Below are 23,339 nucleotides of genomic sequence, written 5' to 3'. Positions count from 1 at the left end.
TGTGGGGGGGGTGAACCAACGGAAGGAAGACCTTTCTGTCTCTCCCTCTCACTGTCTGTAACTCTACCTGTCAAATAAATAAAAAATCTTAAAAAAAAAAATCAATAGCCTTTGTATACACAAACAATCCATGGCTGAGAAAGAACTTCTAAGATCAGTCCCATTCACAATAGCTATAAAAAATTTTTAATTATCTTGGAATAAATTTAACCAAGAAGGTGAAAGATCTCTATGATGAAAATTATAAAACACTAAAGAAAGAAATAGAAAGACACAAAAAAAGGAGGTAATGTTCCATGTTTGTGGATTGGAAGAATATAATCAAAATGTCCATACTACCAAAATCAATTTATAGATTCAATGTGATCCCAATCAAAATACCAAGGGTATTTTTCTCAGATCTAGGAAAAATGATGCTAAAATTCATATGGAAACACAAGAGACTCCGAATAGTTAAAGAAATCCTAAACTACAAAAACAAAGCCAAAGGCATCATAATATCCAGTTTCAAGGCATACCACATGGCAGTTACAAAACAGCCTAGTATTGGCACAAAAAATAGACATGTAGACCAGTGGAACAGAAGAGAAACTCCAGAAATCAATCCATGCATCTACAAGTAATCTTTAACAATGGAGCTAAAATCCATCCCTGGAGAAAGGATAGTCTCTTCAACAAATGGTACTGGGAAAACTAGATCTCCATGTGCAGAAGTATGAAACAAAACACCTATCTTACACCTTATACAAAAATCAACTCAAGATGGATTAAGGATTAAGGATCTAAATCTACGAGCTGATACTATCAAATTACTACAAGAGAAAATTAGTGGAAACTCTCTAAGACATAAGGCAAAGAGTTCTTGGAAAAGACCTCTGAAGCACAATCAAAGCCAAAATAGACAAGTGGGATTACATCAAGCGGAGAAGCTTCTGAACTGCAGAGGAATCGCTCATCAAAATGAACAGCCGAAAGAATGGGAGAAAATATTTGTAAACTATGCAATTGATAAAGGATGAATAACCAGAATCTATAAAGAGCTCAAGAAGCTAAACAAAACAACCTAGTTAAGAAATGGGCAAATGGTTTAAAAAGGCATTTTTTCAAAAGAGGAAATTCAAATGGCCAATAGACATATGAAAAAATGTCCAGGATCAGTAGCCATCAGGGAAATGCAAATCAGAACCACAGTTAGGTTTTACCTCATCCCAGTTAGAATGGCTCTCACACAGAAATCAACGAACAATAAACACTAACAAGGATGTGAGGGAAAAGGCACCCCAAGTCACTTTTGGTGGGAATGAAAACTAGCACAGCCATTGTGGAAGATAGTATGATGATACTTCAGAAATCTGAAAATAGATCTACGGTATGACCCAGCAATCCCACTTCTGAGAATGTACCCAAAGGAAATGAAATCAGCATTTGAAAAAGTTATCTGTTACCCACCATGTTTATTGCAGCTCAATTCACAATAGTTAAGAAATGGAATCAACCCAGATGTCCATCAACTGATGAGTGGATAAAGAAATTATGATATATATATATACACTATGGAATACTACTGAGCCATAAAAAAGAATGAATTTCTTTTACAACAAAATGGATGCAACTGGAAACCATTATACTTAGCAAAAGAAGCTAGTCCCAAAAAGGCAAATACCATGTCTTTCCTGATCTTTGGTAACTAAAAACAACGTAACATATAGGAATGAAATTGACATTTTGAGATTTGATGATTTATAGCACTTGTCTCTTATTTGTTGACCTCCTTACTTAGTGTAGTGTCAATCTTATGAGTATAAAGTAAACTGAAAATAGATCATTGTAAAATGTGGGCGAAGGGAGGGTAAGGTGAGAAGAGCCACTATGTTCCTAAATCTGTATATATGAAATACATGAAATTTTTTACCTTAAAAATTTTAAATAAATGAAAAAGAAAGTTAAGCAATTTCAAAAACTGATGTTATTATTATACCCTTTTAATTCCATGATAGACATCCTCTAAAGCCATGTATAATCTTAACAAATATTTAACGACATGCAAGTGCACATCAAAAAGTTTGCAGAACATGGAATTAAGTCAGGTTTACTTTGGTGTAAAAATGTTTGAAGTCCATGCATAGTTTTCTCATAATGAGCTTCTCGTTAACTTTTTGCAGATCCTAAATATATAGGAGGTTGCAACACTTGTTTGAACTTCAAAACACATGGCAATGTCTATTGTCAGCAGTGAGCGAATAAGCTACGTTACAGACATTCCACCCAGGAGAATATCAACCAGATTCTAAAGAAAGGTTGCGAGCGCCAACAGTACTGACATAGAAAAGACACACAAAACGTGTCACAGCGTGAAAAAGCAGGCACCTTCCCGCCCTGCCCCTTCTCATCTCATCTCTTCTCCCGGATCACAGCATTCAGGACTGTTTTAGAAAATGATCCACTGGTCGTGTACTGCACTGCCATGCCCAGGAGGTCTGGAGGGGCGCCACCCATGAGGGTAGCACCTGTGCTCGGTGGCTCCAGCCTCGGGCGCTGCACCCGGGGCTGACCTGCTTCCGCCGTCAGTCTCTCGCCAGCCCTCCCACGCTCACCCGTCGCCTCTGGCCAAAACCCGAGGCCCCCCACTTTAGTGGTAAGACGCCTCCCCTGGCTCAAGCCCTGGTTCCTCACGCCCGGCCGACCCGCGAGGCGAGGCTGCACCCTTTTCTCCAACGAGAGCCGCACACGGCCCGGCACCCCGGAAGCGCCGATCGCAGTCCGACGCGAAGCCGCTTTCTCCAGAGGCCATGGCGCCTCCCGGGAAGCGAGCCCGCGCTGCACGAGGGCAGACCCGCCGGCCTGCGAGCGGCGGGCACCGAGCGACGCCGCCTCCGCTCGCTCAGCCCCGCACGCGGCCGCCTCCCTCCCAGGAGGAAGCTTCCAGAAGTCTCTCCGGCGCGGGCTCGACGCCCGCTGAGGGGCCGGGGCCGTACCCAGCTGCACGTGTGCCGGCCCGGGCTTTCCCGGGGCAGGGGGCTCGCGCGCGCCCACGTGACCGCGCCTCCCGCGCTTACCTGGGCCCGGCGCTGAAGACCCCCGGCTGGACGCCCACCGCGGGCTCCCGGCGAGGAGGCGGCGGCCGCGGGGCTCGCTGAGGCGGGACGGCGACCCCCCCCCCGGAAGTGGGCGGAGCGCTTGGCGGGGGGCGCGGCTTCCCGCCTGAGCCCCTGCGCGGGGTCTGCGGTTTGGTGCGCCCGTCCGCAGCTCGGCTTCTTGCGCATTGCTTATTTATTCTTCTATGTATCCCATCACTTGCTTTTATGTCTTGCAAAGAGAAAGAAGAAAGGAGGGGTTCCAGACCGGGCGCCCCCCACCACCCGAGGCCGGCCTCGCTGCTCCGAGGCCTGCTTACCCCGGACGCGGACTTGGGGAGACCCCGCACTGCAAGCAGCCGCCCGGAGATGCACCCGGGTTTTACCAGGGAGTGCTTGAAAAATCATCCAAGTCCCTTCGGCCAGGGACCCAGAGGTCGGAATTGCAACTTGGTTTTTAAATTGGAATATTGATGGTGCCGCCGGGTGGTGGTTACCTGGAGATGGGTTATCCTAGTCTCTCTGTGTAAGCTTTGCATTTTCCAGAGTGACACCTAAAAAAGGTACAACTGGGGAACCGAAAGATCGTCTAGTGGAAAAATCACCGTGTTCATGTGAATGCCGTATCTTGTGTACTGGCATCTGTAGGGAATAACTTGTGCACAAGTGGCATTCTTAGCTAACCCTTTAAAAGGCAAGTCACTAATATGAAATTCAATATATGGTTATTGGTCAATACTGGTAGATTGTAGGCCCCAAATACAGTGATTGGTGAATTATTGAACCATTTGTGGGGTATTGTAAAAGAAAATGCCAATACTGTGTTTAAGTGAATACCACTAACTAAAAAGCAAAACCCAGCATGAAATAGATTCAAATGAATTCCCATGCTGCATGTAGATAAAAGAAATATATCAGTAAATTAAGCAGATATACATACTTAAAACCAGTAGTTTATATTTTTGCAGGAATATATCAATACTTAAAGACAAATCACCTGCTTCCAAAGGGATAAGGAGAATGGGAATGCGAAAATTCCCAGAATGAGAGAGAGGTTTTAAAGAGTGTGATCTGGAATGAAATGATGGCAGTAGGGGGCTGGCATTGTGGCCTGAATCCCATATGGAAGTGTCAGTTCCAGTCCCTGCTACTCTGCTTTTTTTTTTTTTTTTTTTTTTTTTTTAAGGTTTATTTATTTTACTTGAAACTCATAGTTACACAGAGAGACTAGAGAAAGAAAGAGAGGTCTTCCATCCGCTGGTTCATACCCCAGATGGCTGCAATGGCTGGAGCTGGATTCGAAGACAGGAGCCTCTTCCAGGTCTCTCATGTAGGTGCAGGGCCCCAAGGACTTGGGCCATCTTGTACTGCTTTCCCAGGCCACAGCAGAGAGCTGGATTGGAAGAGGAGCCCCCGGGATCTGAACTGGTGCCCATATGGATGCTGGCGCTACAGGAGGTGGCCTCACCTGCTACACCACAGAGCCAGTCCCGCTCTACCATTTATTAGCTCATTAACTCTGGGAAAGTTACTTACAACCATTTTGAATCTTGTTTTCTGCATCTGCAATAAGACATATAAATAATTGATCATATTTACTCCTATAATCACGTGAGTACTAGGAAAAAATAATGTTTAGATCTTCTTTGGATCCTGAATTAAATAAAAAAAAATCCACGAGACATCCTAGAAAACTTGAACACAGATGGGCTATTTGAGGATACTGGAATTGTGTTTAATTTTTAAGGCTGATTGTTATATTATTGCTATTATTATTACTATTTTTGACAGGCAGAGTTAGACAGTGAGAGAGAGACAGAGAGAAAGGTCTTCCTTCTGTTGGTTCACTCCTCAAATGGCCGCTACGGCCGGCGCACTGCACCAATCCAAAGCCAGGAGCCAGGTGCTTCCTCCTGTTCTCCCATGCGGGTGCAGGGCCCAAGCACTTGGGCCATCTTCCATTGCCCTCCTGAGCCACAGCAGAGAGCTGGACTGGAAGAGGAGTAACCGGGACAGAATCTGGTGCCCCAACCGGGACTAGAACCCAGGGTGCTGGTGCCGCAGGTGGAGGATTAGCCTAGTAAGCCACGGTGCTGGCCATATTATTGCTATCATTAAATACTTCTTATCTTTTAGAAATATATGTTGAGCAACCAGCATTGTGACACAGTGGGTTAAGCCACCACGGTGATGCCAACATCCCATATATGAGTGCCAGTTCGAGTCCCAGCTATTCTGCTTCTGGGAAAACAATAGATGATGGCCCAAGTTGGGCCCCTGCCACCCACATGGAAGAGCAGGATGGAATTCCTGGCATGTGGCTTTGGAGTGGCCCAGCCCTGGGTATTGAGACCATTTGGGGAGTAAATCAGCAGATAAAAAAAGATTTTCTCTCTCTCATGTCCTGCCTTTCAAATAAATAAAAATTTTCAAAAACATTAAATATATGTTGAAATGTTTTGGGTGAAATGATATGATGTCTACAAATGAGAAGATTAACTTCAAAGTAGTCTAAAGGAAGTGAGTCTGGACCAAAGTGGGCAGATGAAACAAGATTGGTCATGTGTTGATGACTGTTAAAAAAGTCACCCATGGGACCTTTAGTACTCTTTGAGCCTGTGTATGTGTTTGAAATATTGTAAAATTTTAAAAAGTAAGTACAGAAGGAAGTAAGTTCTGTGTAAAGTGCTTCATAAATACCCAGAAATTACTTGGAATTAATATCATTGTTAGAAGAACATTATAGTATAAAAAAGTAGACACAAAATAGCAAGTCAATTATATCACCTAAAAGGAATCATATTCTGAAATATGTATAAAGGTATTTCTTTTAAAAAAAAAAGATTTATTTATTTGAAAGTCAGAGTTACACAGAGAGAGGAGAGGCAGAGAGAGAGAAAGAGAGAGAGAGAGGTCTTCCATCCGCTGGTTTACTCCTCAAATGGCCTCAATGGCCGGAGCTGAGCTGATCCAAAGCCAGGAGCCAGGAGCTTCCTCCAGGTCTCCCACATGGGTGCAGGAGCCCAAGGACTTGGGCCATCTTCCACAGCTTTCCCAGGCCATAGCAGAGAGCCGGATCAGAAGTGGAGCAGCTGAGACTTGAACCGGCACCCATATGGGATGCTGGCACTGTAGACAGCAGCTTTACCTGTTATGCCACAATGCCAGCCCTGAAGGTATTTCAAAAAGGTGTTTGGAACAAGTTAAGTTGCTGTTGGTGTTACTGACATCACGTACAGGAATCCTTGGGTTTGTGTTCTGGGTCTGCTCGAAATTCTGGCTTCCTTCTAATGTGTACCTTGGGAGGTAGCAGGTGATGTTTCCAGTAATTGTGTCTTGGTCACCCATGTGGAAGACTTGGATTGAGCTCAAGGCTCCTGGCTTCTGCCTGGCCTAGCCCTGACTGTTGCAGGCTGTGTGTGTGTGTGTGTGTGTGTCTGTCTTTCAACAACAACAACAAAATTCATGGAAAAGTCAGGGATGGGCATTTGGTTAAGCCGTTAAGTTGAATCCTGGTTTTTCTACTTCCAATACAGCTTCTGCTAAAACTCACACTTGAAGGTAACAGGTGATAGCTCAAGTCTAAGGGACTTAGGTTTGTGCCACCCAGATGGGAGACCTGAATTGAGTTTTGGGCTCTGGGCGTGGGCCAGTTGTTGCAGACATTTGGGTCGTGAACCAGCAGATGGATAATGTCTGTGTCTGTGTCTCTGTCTCTCCTTCTTTCAAATAAAATAACAATTTTTTTTAAAAGTAAGGAAAATAAAAGGTGTAAAATAGTAGAGTTCTTATATTCTTCTATTAGATTTCCCCTAATGTTAGCATCTTTCATAATGATAGTACGGGTATTAACCCATTGCAGTCACCATTTGTTTGATATTAGGAAGTACAGATTTTATTTTGGTTTCCCAGTTGTTCTCTAATGTTTTTCTATTCCAGGATTAAATAGGATAGCATATTGCACTCAGCATATTTTTTTGAAATATATATTGTAAACTTTTTTCTAAACAATCCATTTAGTATTCTACCTCTTTCTCAGTGGCATCATACTATATCATGTAAATAACATCTAACTTATTGAAAAATTTAGATTTATTTATTTGAAATGAGAGCCAGAGCCAGAGATCTTTCATCCACTGGTTCATGCCTAAATGGCCCCATTTGCTGGGACTGGCCAGGCTGAATCCAGAAGGCTAAGACCTCATCTGGGTCTCCCATGTGGGTGTCAGGGGCCACAGTACTTGGGCCATCTCCCTCTGCTTCCCCAAGCTCATTAAGCAGAGAGCTGGATCAGAAGAGGAACAGCCGGGACTGGAATCAGCACTCTAATACAGTATTCTGAAATGGCAAGTGGCAGCTTAACCCACTGTGCCACAACACTGGCCCCAGAAACCTTTTTTTTTTTCTTTAAGATTTATTTGTTTTATTTAAAAGTCAGAGTTACACAGAGAGAGGAGAGGCAGAGAGAGAGAGAGAAGAGAGGTCTTCCATCTGATGGTTCACTCCCCAAATGGCTGCAATGGCTAGAGCAGTGCCAATCCGAAGCCAGGAGCCTCTTCCAGGTCTCCCACGTGGGTGCAGGGGCCAAAGGACTTGGGCCATCTTCCACTGCTTTCCCGAGCCATAGCAGAGAGCTGGACAGGAAGTGGAGCAGCTGGGTCTTGAACTAGCGCTCATATGGGATGCCAGCGCTTCAGGCCAGGGCGTTAACCCACTGCGCCACAGTGCCAGCCCCCCTTTTTCTTTTTCTTAAATTAATAAAGCTGGGGCCAGCGCTGTGGCATAGTGGGCAAAGCTGCCGTCTGCAGTACTGGCATCCCATATAGGCGCCAGTTGAAGTCCCAGCTGCTCCACTTCCAGTCCAGCTTTCTGCTAATGGCCCGGGAAAACAGTGGAAGATGGCTCAAATCCTTGGACCCACGTGGGAGACCTGGCTTCAGATTGGCGCAGGTCCAGCTGTTGTGGCCATCTGGGGAATGAATCAGTAGATGGAAGACCTCTCTCTCTCTCTCTGTCTCTCTCTGTCTCTCTGTAACTCTGTTTCAAATAAATAAATACATCTTTAAAAAAATTAAAGAAATCCAAGCAATTTCAAAAATTGATGTTTTTATTTTGCCCTTCTAATTCCACAATATGCATCGTATAAAACCATGAATAACCTGAACAAATGTTTAAAGATGTGCAAGGATACTGCAAAAAGTTTCTGGACCATGGAATTTAAAAAGTGAACTTTGTTTTGGACCCAAAATGGTTGAAATCCATTCATAGTTTTTTTGTAAGCCTGGATCTTCATCTGGGTCTCCCACGTGAGTACAGGGGTCTAAGCACTTGGGCCATCTCCCACTGCTTTCCCCAATGAGACTTTAGGAAGATTGCTTGCTAGTTCTGCTAGGATTTCTATAGAACAAATTTCTAGATGAAAAATATTAACAGGGAGCTGGATGAGAAGTAGAGCAGCAGGGACTTGAACCAGCACCCATATGGGATGCTGACTTGCAGGAAGAGGCTTAACTGTATGGCACAACACCAGCCCCAAATGTCCAATTTATTACACTAGTCTCAATACTTAGGTTGTTTTGAAACTAGGGGTGAACATTTAGCATAGATTCCACTTGGGCCAGTGCTTTGGCATAGTGAGTAAAACTGCCGCCTGCAGTGCTGGCCTCCCATGTGGACACCTGGCTCCACTTCTGATCCAGCTCTCTGCTATGGAAAGCAGTAGAAGATGACCCAAGTCCCTGGGCCCCTGCACCTTCGTGGGAGACCCAGAAGAAGCTCCTGCCTTCCTATGGGCCCAGTTCTAGCAGTTGTGGCCATCGGTGGAGTGAACCAGTGAATGGAAGACCCCCCCCCCCCTTTACTCTGCCTTTCAAGTAAATAAATAAATCTTTTTTTAAAAAAACTCCATTGGGAGGCAACTCCAGTACTTGCGTCCCTGTGATCCATATGGGAAATCTGGTGGAGTTCCTAGCTCGTGGCTTTGGCCTGGCTCAGCCTTGGCTGCTGCAGGCATTTGGATAGTGGTCAGAGATGGGAGATGTCTGTCTGTCTGTCTCTCTTTCTATATCTCTCTGGCTTGCAAATAAAATAAGTTAGCATTTTTTAAAAACATTTGAAATGAAAGCTGAGACTTTAGGAAGATTGCTTGCTAGTTCTGCAAGGATTTCTATAGAACAGATTTCTAGATGAAAAATATTAAATTGAAAGCAAAACTCTATTTAAATTGATAAAGCAGGATTTCTTCCCAAAAGACGCTAAATATTTATGGCACAGTCTCTTAAAATGTGGGAGTGTCCATCTTCCTTGTACAACCCATTTCCTAGCACTGCATTGTCTCAAATCTTCTAAGCAACAAATAGTGATCTTGTTTTTTCAAATTATATTTGCTTTTGTAAATATTTATTTATTTGAAAGGCAGGGCAACAGAGATGGAGAAAGAGAAAAAAAAATCTTTCATCCGTTGGTTCTCTCACAAATGGCCACAATAGCTGGTGCTGGGTCAGTCTGAATCCAGGAAGCTGGACTCCATTTGGGTCACCTACATAGGTTTCAGGGGTCCGAGCAGTTAGGCCATCTTTCCAGCGCTTTCCAGGCATTAACAGGGAGCTGGAATGGAAATGGAGTAGCCAGAGCTTGAACCGACATTCCAGTATGTGATGTGGGCATCCCAAATGGTGGCTTAATCCACTTAGCCCTTACCTTTTCTTTTATTATTGATTAATCTGAACTTTTTATTTTTTCATTTTACTGTCTTGTATTAACAACTTGTTTTTGTCTGTTGTATTTTTTCTACTGTATTTTCCCTATTGAGCTCCATTGGCTTGCTTGTCTGTTTTCTTTTAGTGAAAGTTATTTATTAGAGATGTTAATATTTTGTCTATAATGTATGTAAGAGGCTGCTTTCTTTTTAAAAAACTTATTTTAGTTTTATTATTAGTAGTAGTATTGTCTATAACACCTACCTAGAAAGCCGTTGTCAGCCTAAGCATTGTTTTGTGTATTTTTATTTTGTGTATTTTTTGCATTTTTGTTTTGTGCTTATACAGTTCCTTTTTACATATGAATTTTTATTCTGGAACGTAATTTATGTATTCTGTGGGAAACAGAATTTTAAGAGTTAGAAGAGATTTCCAAGCTGCCTGATTCACTTTTGTCTGATTATATGTTCGATGGTCAGTGTAACTTGCAGATTGAAAATCAAAGAGATGAGAAACGCAAATCAACTTTTGGGATATCTTGAAGTGTTTGGCTCCTGAAACCTGTTATTGAAGACCGTAGTAGCCCACTAGCTTTTTGTGTTCTTCCTGAGCCCGAAGCAGTGAGTTTTCCCATGTCCTGAGTCCTTGTTAGGCAGGAAGATTACAGCATTTACCCCAACCAGGTTACATATGCTGGAGTAAATTCTGAGTTTGACATCTTCTGCAGAGCATATTACAAACTGACCAACCTAGTCTATCTTCTTCCCTTAACTCCATTTTGTTTTTGGAATTTGTTTTTAAGGTTTTTTGAACTACTTAATGATTTTACATAAAACATAGAAGCAAAGGTTTATCTCAGAACTTAAGGCCCATGTCTGTAAACACAGCTGGACTGCAGTGCTGGGATGTGTGGGGAGCAACTGGGAGCAACTCGGACTAGACTAAGTTACTGGAATTAAGACTTATTCTATGCATCTGCTCTCCCACAATATGGCGCTGGGAGAGGAGGAAAACAGCTTCTACACAGCTGCCTCTCGTCAATTTGATTGACTGAGCTGCAGGAGCTGATCCTGCTCCTGATTGGAGGAGAGCAGTGTACTCTCTGGAGAGAGTTGGGATTGGCGGAAGAGGACTATAAAGGAGGAGAGAGACAACATGCACCAGGAACATCTAAGGGGAACATCTATCTGAAGGAACACCTGTGCAGCCCCCGAGAGAGCCGGCCGGCGGTGTGCCGCTCCCCCACGGAAGTGGGGAATGTGGCAGGGGGAACCGCCCTTCCACGGAGGTGGAAGGGTCGGTAGCCAACCCGGGAAGAACCAGCAGCAAACCCGGGAAGGGCCGAGCAGACAAAAGAACAGCGCAGGGTCCTGTGTCGTTCCTCCACGAAGAGGGGAAGCGACATAATGGTGCCGTGACTTGGATATGAAGCCTAGGCAGGGTTTAGTGTCGTTCCTCCACGAAGAGGGGGAGCGACAGGATGCGTTACATAGGTGCACGCGTCGTGGCACAGCGACTGAAGCTGCTGCCCGTGACGCTCGCCTCCCATGTGAACACCAGTTCGAGTCCTGGCTGCTTCAGTTGTAATCCAGCTCCCTGCTGATGCACCTGGGGAAGCAACAGAGGCTGGCTCAAGTATTTGGGCTTTTGCCACCCAAATGGGAGATGCAGATGGAGTTCATCACTCTTGATTGTGACCTGGCCCAGCCCTGGCTGTTGCAGCCTTTTGAGTGAAGCAGCAGTGAAGTAGATGAACGATCTCTCTGTCTCTGTCTGTCTGTCTCTCTCTCTCTCTCTCACTCACTCTCACTGTGTGTGATTCTGTCTTTCAAATAAATATTTGAGTCTTAAAAAATTATACAGACTCATGTCTGCATATCTTGATAAGATTGGAAAAACAGTATTTTTAAAATGCTTATTTTTTTTATATACTTGAAAGGCAGAATGATGGCTGGCGCCGTGGCTCACTAGGCTAATCCTCCACCTGCAGCGCCGGCACTCTGGGTTCTAGTTCCGGTTGGAGCACTGGCTCTGTCCCAGTTGCTCCTCTTCCAGTCCAGCTCTCTGCTGTGGCCCAGGAAGGCAGTGGAGGATGGCCCAGGTCCTTGGGCCCTGCACCCACACGGGAGACCAGGAGGAAGCCCCTGGCTCCTGGCTTCAGACCGGCGCAGCGCCGGCCGTAGCAGCCACTTGGGGGTGGAAGGAAGATCTTTCTCTCTGTCTCTCTCTCTGTCTAACTCTGCCTGTCAAAAAAAAAAAAAAAAAAAAAAAAAAAAAAAAAAAAAAGGGGCGGGGGCAGAATGAGGCAGAATGAGAGCAAGAGAGTGAGAATGCGAGCCAGAGAGAGATCTGTCTTCCATCCAGTTGTTCCCTCCCCAAATGCTCACAGCATCTAGGGCTGGGCCAGGCTGGAGCTAGGAGCCAGGAACTCTATCTGGTAGGTGACAAGAGACCCAAGACGTTGGGTCATCATCTGCTGCCTCCCAAGTGCATTAGCAGAAGCTGGATCAGAAGTGGAGTACGCAGGACTAGAACCAGCACTGTTACGGGATGCCAACATTGCAGGTGGCAGCTTAACCTGCCATACAACAACAACCCAAAAAATTTACCTTTTAATTCCATTTCCTGTGAGTTTTTGGAAGTAGCCTTGTTTTCATTGCCAACAAATTTCAGACTTTCTTACTCTCTGGTATTACTGTTTGGCATCCTTTCATTTCAACTTTAAGTACTCTCAAGGGAATTATGAACATCAAGATAGTAAATGGGGTCAGCATTTGGTGTTAGTGGTTAAGATGCCAGTTGGGATACCCACATCCCAGCTTGGAGGGCCCAGGTTCAAGTCCCAGCTCTATTGCCGATTCCAGTTTCCTTTTCATGCACATCCTGGGAGGTAGCAAGTGATGGCTCAAGTAGTTGGTCCCTGTCACTCATGTGGAAGAACCAGAATGAGTTCCCAGCTCCTGGCTTTGGCCTAGCCCAGCCCCAGGCATTGGAGAATGAACCAGCAGACGGGAAATTTTTCTCTCTGTATCACAAATAAAAATTTATTTTTAAAACAAGATAGCAAATTCCTCAATGATGAGGGAGAGTGATGTCAATTGGAGGTGGCCACAGAGGCTGTTTTACTTATTTTTCAGATATATTTGAAAGGCAGAGTGATAAAGAGACAGAGAAAGATCTTTCATTCCTTGGTTCATTCCCCAAATAGCTACAACAGTCAGATCTGGCCCAGGCTGAAGCCAGGAGTTAGGAACTCCATCTAAATCTCCTCCATGTGGGGGAGGTACTTAATCTATCATCTGCTGCCTTCTGGGGTACATATTATTAGTAGGAATCTGGATTGGAAGTGGAGTGGCCAGGACTTGAACCAGTGCTTTGGGTATGGCATGCCACATGGCAAACTGTGGCTTAACCCACTGCACCACAGTGTCGGCCTCTGTTTTTATTTCTTAATCTGGGTGCTATATAAGAACTCATTTTATTCTTTAATTTATACCTACATTTTGATCCACTGTTGTTTGTAGGCTTCTTTTAAAAACAAAGAAAGATAATATCTAAACCACACTCAACTTCTGCAAGAACTAGAGAGGCTGGCACTGTGGCGTAGTGGGTTAAGCTGCCGCCTTGCAGTGCTGGGATCACATATGGACGCCGGTTCAAGACCTGGCTGCTCCACTTCCGATCTGGCTTTCTGCTATGGCCTGGGAACATAGTGGAAAATGGCCCATAGTCCTCGGGCCCCTGCACTTGCGTGGGAGACCCAGAGGAAGGTCCTTGCTCCTGGCTTCAGATCGGCTCAGCTCTGGCCGTTTCAGCCAACTGGGGAGTGAACCAGCAGATGGAAGACCCCTCTCTCCCTCTCCTTCTCTTTCTGTGTAACTTTTGACTTTCAAATAAATAAATAAATCTTAAAAAAAAAAAAAGAACTAGAGAGAAACATGGCAGCCAGGTAAACGCAGATGTCGGGACAGAATTCTCCCAACAGTGGAAGTAAAATAGAACAGTGTGCTACCTACAGTAAATCACAAAGAAAATCTGATTATACCTCACAAGTGTCAAGTCAAAGAAACTGATTTATGACTGATCCGAAGACTGATCTTTTCCTACATTAGTTATATCCCAGGTGTGAGTGTATTTGTATACATATGCACCTCGTGCATACCAAAATCAAGATACACTCAAGCTCATTGTTTAAAATGGAATATATTTGGATTGAACCTACCAGCATCCTCCTATACACTTTAACTCATCTTTAGATTACTTATAATATCTAATATAATGTAAACCGTATGTAAATAGTTGTTGCATTTTATTGTATAGGTAATAACAAGAAAACAAAGTCAACATGTTTAGTGCAGTTGCAACCATTGCAGGCCTAACTGTATAGTACATGTCAGCAACAACAGAACTCCTTTAAAATATTTAAAGGCCTAATGACAAGGTAGGAGAGTTTTCCATCTGCTGGTTCACTCTCCAAATGACCGCAATGGCCAGACCAAAGCCAAGGGCCAGAAACTGTCTGGGTCTCCCGTGTGGCAGGAATCGAAGAACTTGGGCCATCCTCCATTGCTTGCCCAGGCACATTAGCAGCAGCTGAGACAGAAACTAGTGCTCTGAGGTTGTGCCACAATGCTGGAGAAAATGGCAGAAGATGGCCCAAGTCCTTTGGCCTCTACACCTGCGTGGGGGACCTGAAAGAAGCTCCTGGCTCCTGGCTTCAGATTGGTGTAGCTCTGGCCTTTGCGGCCAATTGAGGAGTGAACCAGAGTATGGAAGAACTTGCTCTCTCTCATTTTTTAAAAATACCTGTTTAATATTTTAAATTTTCAGGGCCAGTGCTATGGCACAGTGTGTTAAAGCCCCAGCCTGCAGCACTGGCATCCTATATGGGCGCTGATTCGAGTCCCAGCTGCTCCTCTTCCAATCCAGCTCTCTGCTATGGCCTAGGAAAGCAGTAGAAGATGGCCTAAGTCCTTGGGCCCCTGCACCCGTGTAGTAGACCCAGAGGAAGCCCCTGGCTCCTGGCTTCAGATCAGTGCAGCTCTGGCCATTGCAGCCACCTGGGGAGTGAACCAATGGATGGAAGACCTCTTTCTCTCTCTCTCTCTCCCTCCCTGTGACTCTGCCTTTCAAATAAATAAATCTTTAAAAGATATTATAGATAAATTTTAAGACTTAAATCCTTGGTGGAATCCAAGGTTAGATACAAAGGGTAGACTATGTTTTGTTTTAAGTATAAATCATCTCATTTAATCTTCATAATTATTTGGCATGATAGATAAGGATACGGTTCTGGTAAATAGCAACTCAAATGCTTTATAATAGGAAGTGAGTTGGCCTGACACCTCTCGGAGGTGAGACATTATCTTTATTACCCTGGAGTAAACAAACCTGCCCTTGGCTCTGGAGGGAGGCACTATCTGTCTTCCAAGGATGTTCCCTACAAGAACATCCTTGGGGCCAGTGTTGTGGCACAGCAGGTAACGCTGCTGCCTGTGATGGTGGCATCCCATGCGAGAGCTGGTTGAGCCCAGGCTGCTCTGCTTCCCATCCAGCTACCTGCTGAATGCACCTGGGAAAGCCGAGGATGATTCAAATAGCTGGGCCCCTGCTACCCATATGGGAGAACCGGATAGAGATCCTGGCTCCTTACTCCAGCCTGGCCCGACCCTGGCTGTTGTGGCCATTTGGGGAATGAAGCAGCAGCAGCAGATGCAAATCTCTCTCTTACACACACACACACACACACAGTAACTCTGCCTTTCAAGCAACTAAGTCCTAAAACAAAAATTCGTTGAAAACAACCTGAATCTGTCCCTGTCTCACTCCCCACCCTGCAGAAACAGGGGATGCTCTTAGAGAATTGCCTCTCACTTTAATGTCTTCACTGCTACCTGGACTTTGTTAGGAGCAAATGAAACACATAAATGCATAGGTATAGACACCATGAGCTTGTGTAAAAAGTTTATTACAGCTGTGAAATTTTATGTTTGTAGGAATCCAGGAACACTTTGTAGTTCAAACAGCTCTGTTAGTTTCCACATCTGTTGCTAATGAAATGAAATGAGGAAATCTTGCCAGAATTTTAAAGTTGTTAAATGCTAGATTCATTGACATTTGTATAAATTTCTACTTACTATGCATAAATGATAAAAAAAAAAGAAAGTGAAGCAGTGTTAGCATTTATCCGTCATTGTTACTTGACAGACCCCAAGAGGTTTTGAATCACGTCCCACATAGAAATAAGGCTTCAGTACTTCAGGGAAATTGTACATGAAAGAATGGATGTAAGACCTGTCGCTTAAATTGTAGAAAGAAATCTCACCCAAGTCGCAGTCTAGATAGACGCCAATCCCTCTGGGCTTTTCCTTTAGCAGAAGAGTGACTGGCTCAGTGCCGCAAGCCACATAGTTACCGTGGTGCAGCTGAATTGTCCAGCACCCATTCTGTTCTGCCTGGGACTGCTTCACGCTCCTGGGAAGGGATTCTGTACAGACTCCCACAGCCCATCTGGTTTTGCTGCCCACTTGTACCTCCCAGTAATGCCGGCCAGAATTGAAGGCCTCAGAACCCAGGACTGCTGGATAAATCTCAAATCTCTTTGGATTTGGAGGAACACTTTGCTTTCTCTTCATGAATATCGCATGTCTTTTGTCCTCAAAGAGATACACCTTGGGGTGTGCTGTTTCAGGATCCAGAGTAATATCTTCCCTAAATTTCTGCATAGCTGGATACGATAGAGGAATAATAGCCTCTGGTACCCTTACACGGAATGAACAGGGCTCCGGGGGCTTCAGGTTTCCATACATGTTGAGGGTGCCCTTGATGGCCGCCAGCAGTTCCACTTCTGGCATCACGATTTTCTCTGCCAGCTCCGTGAGCAGACGATTGAGTGCGGAAATGTGATCTGAAATGTCTGTCATGCTTGCATTGTGCTGATGTTGAAGGTCGTCCTCGTCCTCATCTAGCCTTGAGAGGACTACCTCTTCTGTGTTTCTCAAAAGCAGGCTCACGGACTCATACTCAGAGGATACCTGCTGTCTGCTGCTTTTTACCTTCTCGCTCAGTCCTAGTAACTCTCTTTCCTGGATGGCTAGCTGTTTCTGCAGGTCTGCCACTTGCCTCCTCAGCGGCTGAGTGTAGCTCTGGATCCTGCCCCTGTGATCAGCGGCAGCCTCCGTGATGGGCCTCATGTGGTGGCCCTCGTGGTCAGGGAGCTGAGCGCACTGGTGACACAACACCTCCAGGTCCTCCTCGCAGAACAGGGTCAGGATCTGGCTGTGCTTCTCACACCTGGGCGACTCTCCCTGACGCTCTGCCTCACTCTTGGGCTGGAGAAGCCTGACAGTGCTTACCATCCTTCCCAGCTGGGTGTTGATCGTGATGAGTCTCTGTTTGCACTGGTGACGGCAGACAGGGCAAGGGAAGCTCCTCTCTGCGTAAGTCCATGTCTCCTTGATGCAGGAAGAACAGAAGTTGTGTCCACATTCAGTGGTGATGGGCTGTCTCAGGTCATCGAGACAGATGGGGCACTTGATGACTTCCTGTAGTGTGGCCAGGGCTGATGCCTCCGCCATCTGGCCTTGAGTGCAGGTGTGGGCTTGTGCTGGGCTCTTCTGGGGAGTGGCTGCGCAGATGCCCTCCAGTGAGAGGCAGGTGGACCCTTGGATCTCACTGTCTTGTGTCCTAAAGATGTTCTTGTCCATCAAGGGCAGCCTTGATCGCCTACAGGGCAGAAGCAGGTGTCAAGGACTCGGCTGTCTCCGGTAACTGGTAACAGATAAGTTCGGGAACTCTTAGCAAAGATAATAGAGTAGGCAACCAAGCTCAGCAACTCTGGTGGTCAGAAAGCAGGTCCAACTCAAGTTTCTGATTTCAGAAAAGCTACTATCCCTATTCAGGCCTGCTCATTGCCACTAGCTTTTCTCTCCACTGCCAACAATCCACCTGCATCCAGTCAACCATTCAGTACAGAAAGGGGATGACTTCAAGCCTAGACTCCCTGTGCCTAGGGTTAGACCCCAGCCTCAGCAGCTACTGTCTGGGGGACCCAGGGAAAGTGCATAACTGGTCTGACCAACTCTTAGAGAGGCAGGGAAATGAGAATAGGATCCCACCTTCAAAAATTTCAATCTTGGGGCAGGCCCTGTGGCACAGCAGGTTAAGCTGCCACCTGTGATGCTGGCGTCCCATATGAACGCCAGTTTATCTCGGCTGCTCTGCTTCCAGTCCTGCTCCCTGCTAATGTGCTTGACAAGGCAGCAGAAGATGGCCCAAGTAATAGGTTCCTGCCACCTACGTAGGACACGCAGATGGTGTTCCTGGCTCCTGACCTTGCCTTGGCCCACCCCTGGTCATTGTAGCCAATTGGAGAGTGAACCAGCAGATGGAAGATCTCACTGTCTTTCTCTCTCTTTTTTTTTAAAGATCTATTTATTTATTTGAAACTTAAGAGTTATACACAGAGAAGGAGAAGCAGAGAGAGAGAAAGAGAAAGAGGTCTTCCATACTCTGGTTCACTCCTCAATTGGCCGCAAAGGCCAGAGCTACACCAATCTGAAGCCAGGAGCCAGGAGCTTCTTTCAGGTCTCCCACACACGTGTAGGGGTCCAAGGACTTGGGCCATCTTCTACTGCTTTCCCAGGCCATAGCAGAAAGCTGGATTGGAAGTAGAGCAGCCAGGACTAGAACCGGTGCCCATATAGGATGCTTGCACTGCAGGTGGCCCCTTTACCTGCTACGCCACAGCACCTGCCCCCTTTCAAATAAATAAATAAATATGTTTTTTAAAGATTTATTTATTTATTTGAAAGAGTTACACAGAGAGAGCAGAGGCAGATAGAAAGAGGCGTTCCATCTGCTGGTTCACTCCCCAGATGGCCACAACAGCCGGAGCTGCGCCGATCAGGAGCCAGGAGCTTCTTTTGGGTCTCCCACGTGGGTACAGGGGCCCAAGGACTTGGGCCATTTTCTACTGCTTTCCCAGGCCACAACAGAGAGCTGGATCAGAGTGGAGCAGCCGGGTCTCAAACCGGTGCCCGTATGTAATGCCCAGTGCTTCAGGCGATGGTGTTAACCCTCTGCACGACAGTGCTGGCCCCAAAATAAATATTTTTTATAATTTCAATCTTCTGAGAAATCTAAGGAAATCTTTGTGTACTAACTTCAACCACTGGTATTTTTGATATTTAATATTTTTGATATGGAATTCATGTTATACCTGCATTTACAAGTTTTTCACCTAGCCTTCTCAATGGTGGATATCCATCTGTCTGTGTACGTAAGTGGATGGGAGTTGGACAAGTTGAGAAGAGGATGGGACTTTGCGCTGGGAAGAAGTTACTAAAACGTCTGAAATTCTGAAACCAAAGCTGAGAGGCTGAAGTGTTGAGTGGAGCTTTCAGCTGATGGTCAAGTTTGGGGGAACAAGCGTGGAGTTCAGAGCATCCCATCAAGAGGAATCCTGGTGGGCCGGCAACAGGGCTCGGCAGGTTAACGCCCTGGCCTGAAGCGCCGGCATCCTGGCTGCTCCCTTCCCATCCAGCTCTCTGCTACGGCCTGGGAAAGCAGTAGAGGATGGCCCGAGTCCTTGGGCCCCTGCACCCACGTGGGAGACCCAGAAGAAGCTCCTGGCTCCGGATCGACACAGCTCCGGCCATTGCGGACATCTGAGAGGTGAACCAGCGGATGGAAGACCTCTCACTCTCTGCCTCTCCTTCTCTGTGTAACTCTGACTTTCAATTCAATAAATAAATGTTTAAAAAAAGAGTACATGCTGGTAAACATTCCCAGGTGTAATTGAGATAAGTCTATAAGTTAAGTCTATCTATAAGATAAGTCTATGCATTAAAAAATGGAATAACACATAATTTCTTGATTTAAGTGATTGTAAATTGGAAACAAACACCCAATTATGAAGCAAAGTATATAATTTTTAATAATCCAGGAGCAGCATGGATAGAATTGTTCTCAGTGTCTCATATCATTGACAGAGATCTCAGAGCTCACAAGGGCAGGGCAGGGGCAGGAAGCCTGGGGTAGGGAGAACTGAGACCCTGGCTCCTCCATTGCACACGTGGGGCCTGGGACTGCTCAGAGGATGTCCTGAGAGCCAGGCTGTTCCCGGCAGCAGGCCTGGTCCACAGAAGTGCTCAGTGGTGTTCCCCCCTCAGGACTCAAGCTCAGGGCACACGCCTTTGTTCTCACCACTACCACCCTCCCCCAAGGCTTCTGCCTTGCCCTTCATTGTGCCTGCACCAGCCCTGACCTCCAACCCCATCAGCACTCCTAGGGCCTCCTGTAATCCCGTCTGCACACAGAAATCCCATCATGACGCTGTCTCACAGGACAGCTGTTCCCAGGGTGAGGCCTGGCCCTTCCCCGGGACCCAACATCACCCAGAATCTTGCTGCTGCTCTCACTCGCTTGCCTCTCAGGAGCTCCCTGGGGCCCAGCCCCTTAGCCCAGGCTGGTCCCTTAGTTCCCGCCCGGGCTGAGGCCAGCTATCACCTCACTGGTCACTTCCGGCTGATCCACGCATCCCCTGCCTCCATGAGAGGTCACCCCCCTTCCCCACCGCACAGCAAGGACAGTTATGAATTGTCCTTTTCACTCTGTGACTGTGGCTGTCATCAACGCGTTTGGAGATCTGTGCTCCAGGTTACTGTGGCCTCCATGACTGCATCTCCTGGGGCCTGACCTGCACAGCCCCATGACTCAAATCTTGGCCAGGTTCCACGCCCCTCAAGATGAGTGACTGGGGGCTGGTGTCGTGGTGAAGCGGGTAAAGCTGCCGCCTGTGATGCCCACATTTGTCCCAGCTGCTTCACTTCCAATCCAGCTCCCTACTACTGGCCCAGGAAAGCAGCTGAGGATGGCCCAAGTACTTAGGCCCCTGCACCCACGTGGGGGACCTGAAAAAAGCTCTTGTCTCCTAGCTTCCATTGGCCTGGCCCTACCCAGGCTGTTGCAGACATTTGGGGAGTAAACCAGCAGAGGGAAGTCTCTTTCCCTCCCCTACACCCCCCCCAACCCGCCCTGAAACTCTGCCTTTCTAACAAAGAAAGAAATCTTAAACAAACAGAAAGATGTGAGTGACTCGGGCATCCTACTTAAGCCCCCATGTCTTAATGCCCACAGGTTGGATGAGGGTTGCCTGAGTCTAAACCAGGCCCCATGGGCTCACTCCCCCTTTGCCACTGAGCCTCCAGCCCTCCCTCACTGTACCCCCTGGGCACACTCGGCCTCAGGCCAGCCCCTCCGTCAGCTGGGCAGACCCAGAGGCTGCTCCCCACTCTCCCATTAGGACACAGTGGGGAGCTGGGTTTTTGTAGCAATTCCTTTTTATTTTTTAAAAAGTTATTTATTTATTTGAGAGGTAGAATTACAGACAGTGAGAGGGAGGGACAGAAAGAGAGGTCTTCTATCTGCTGGTTCACTCCCCAGATGGCTGCAACGGCCGGAGCTGTGCTGATCTGAAGCCAGGACCTTCTTCTGGGTTTCCCACGCTACTGCTTTCCCAGGCCATAGCAGAGAGCTGGATGGGAAGAGTATATGGGATGCCGGCACCTCCGGCGGAGGATTAAGCTACTGTGCCACAGCGCTGGCCCCTATAGCAATTCCTTAATAGCACCTGGGTTGGGGCCAGTGCTGTTCCTCCTCTTCCAGGCCAGCTCTCTGCTGTGGCCTGGGGAAGCAGTGGAGGGTGGCCCAAGTGCTTGGGCCTTGCACCTGCATGGGAGACCAGGAGGAAGCACCTGGCTTCGGAGCCTTCTGGGGTGTGAACCAGCGGAAGGAAAGGCCTTTCTCTCTGTCTCTCCCTCTCGCTATAATGCTACCTCTCAAATAAATAAAATCTTAAAAAAAGGAGCACCCGGGCGCCACAATACTAGCCTGCCCTGAGATGTGGTTTCCCCGAAGTGCGATCTCAGACCTCGCACTCCTGCTCCCTGGCCCTCCCCTTCCCACTTACCTGCAGCCGGTGATCCTAGCAGTCCCAAGCAGGTCCGAGTGTTTCTGCAGTCCGTCTGGGTCCACGCTATCTGCTTAGCTGTGAGCTGCCTAAATAGGACAGCGGGAGGGCGGGCATCTTCAGTCCCTGCCCCAGACTGGAAGCCCCTCCCTAAGGAGGGTCACCGCAGGGCGGGGTCCCAGTGTCCATGAGGGGCTGCTGGTTGGGAGGGAATCACCTGAGATCCCATCAGGCCAGGGTGGGCCTGGTGGTGAGAAGCTGATCTCATCTCTGCCTCTCCAGCATCCATTCATCCCCAATCTGCTTAGAATGCCTTAATCCCGTCTGCTGTGGGGAAACTGAGGTCTCAAAGACCGGTGGAGCTTGGCCTCTCTGGTCTCACCCTGTGTTTAGTGAACAGTGTCCTGTGCAGGGCAAAGAGCGGACGGCTGCACCCTGAGCAGGCAGACGTGGGGCTGAGTGCACCCCGGCTCCTTGCCCCTGACAGCTGCTTAGCCTGTCTGTGGGGAGCAACTGGGAGCAACTCGGACTAGACTAAGTTACTGGAATTAAGACTTATTCTATGCATCTGCTCTCCCACAATATGGCGCTGGGAGAGGAGCAAACAGCTTCTACCCAGCTGCCTTTCACCAACTTGACAAGCTGCAGGAGCTGCTCCTGATTGGAGGAGAGCAGCGTACTCGGTGTGTGGGTAGCAGAGTTGGGATTGGTGGAAAAGGACTATAAAGGGGGAGAGAGACAACATGCACCAGGAACATCTATCTGAAGGAACACCTGTGCAGCCCCCGAGAGAGCCGGCCGGCGGTGTGCCGCTCCCCCGCGGAAGTGGGGAAAGTGGCTAGGGGGAACCGCCCTTCCACGGAGGTGGAAGGGACGGTAGCCAACCCGGGAAGAACCAGCAGCAAACCCGGGGAGGGCCGAGCAGACAAAAGAACAGCGCAGGGTCCTGTGTCGTTCCTCCACGAAGACGGGGAGCGACATAATGGTGCCGTGACTCGGATATGAAGCCTAGGCAGGGTTTAGTGTTGTTCCTCCGCGAAGAGAGGGAGCGACACCTGTCCTTGTGACTGCAGAGCCCTCGCTGGGGGAAGGCACAGACAGAGGTGGTGACTGGGAGGACTCTGCTCCCCTTACACACAGGAGAGGTGGCTCTGTCCTGAGCTGTAGCCCTGTGTGCTCAGTCCATCTTGGGCTCCCTGCCACTCGGAACGGCTGGACCCTGTTCTGTGACTTAGAGGATCTCTCTCCCACAACAGACAGGGGTCTATTGGGAGGACTGTGCCACCGGACACATAGCAGGAGGCCCTGGGATTAGCTAGGGCGGAGCTCCCTGTGTCACTGACCTTGAGAAAGGAAGGAAATTGGGACTGGATCCCTTGCAGGAAAAGAGCCCCCAGGGAACCAGGAATAGAGCAGGGGAAAGCCCGGGGCCAGGGAGCAGCACAGCCTGCAGCATAGTGGCTTCTGAGAGTCTGCCGACTCCTGGTCGGGTTTATCCAAATCCTATTCAGCCCTCCGAAGCACGTGTCTTGGTCATCTACTAGGCCTTCCAAGACACATTATCAGGGAGCTGGATTATAGGCAGTTTGAGATGGA

The 23,339-nt window shown here is 47.3% G+C and overlaps 1 protein-coding gene across 4 annotated transcripts in view; it reads right to left on the bottom strand.

The window, feature by feature from the left end:
• The window catches only part of LOC100342660 (tripartite motif-containing protein 75), a 28,128-nt gene extending 5,760 nt beyond the window's left edge, over window positions 1-22,368 (bottom strand). The window contains exons 1-2 of one of the 4 annotated variants that reach the window (XM_089301888.1): window positions 21,744-22,342; window positions 15,725-17,567 (exon numbers count right to left, since the gene is read on the bottom strand). In XM_089301888.1, coding sequence (XP_089158014.1) covers window positions 15,949-17,478 — 1,530 coding nt within the window. In that variant the 5' untranslated portion in view covers window positions 17,479-17,567; window positions 21,744-22,342 and the 3' untranslated portion in view covers window positions 15,725-15,948. Of the gene's footprint in view, window positions 1-15,724; window positions 17,568-21,743 lie in introns of those variants that run through there. The other 3 variants (XM_089301887.1, XM_070047273.2, XM_089301889.1) reach the window with 3 other exon arrangements.
• Window positions 22,369-23,339: the final 971 nt, after the last annotated feature.

The sequence above is a fragment of the Oryctolagus cuniculus genome, chromosome 8, assembly GCF_051225735.1.
Source record: "Oryctolagus cuniculus isolate XC-2025 breed Fujian yellow rabbit chromosome 8, ASM5122573v1, whole genome shotgun sequence".
In the NCBI taxonomy this organism is placed as follows: domain Eukaryota; kingdom Metazoa; phylum Chordata; class Mammalia; order Lagomorpha; family Leporidae; genus Oryctolagus; species Oryctolagus cuniculus.
This window is presented reverse-complemented; position numbering and strand designations above follow the sequence as displayed.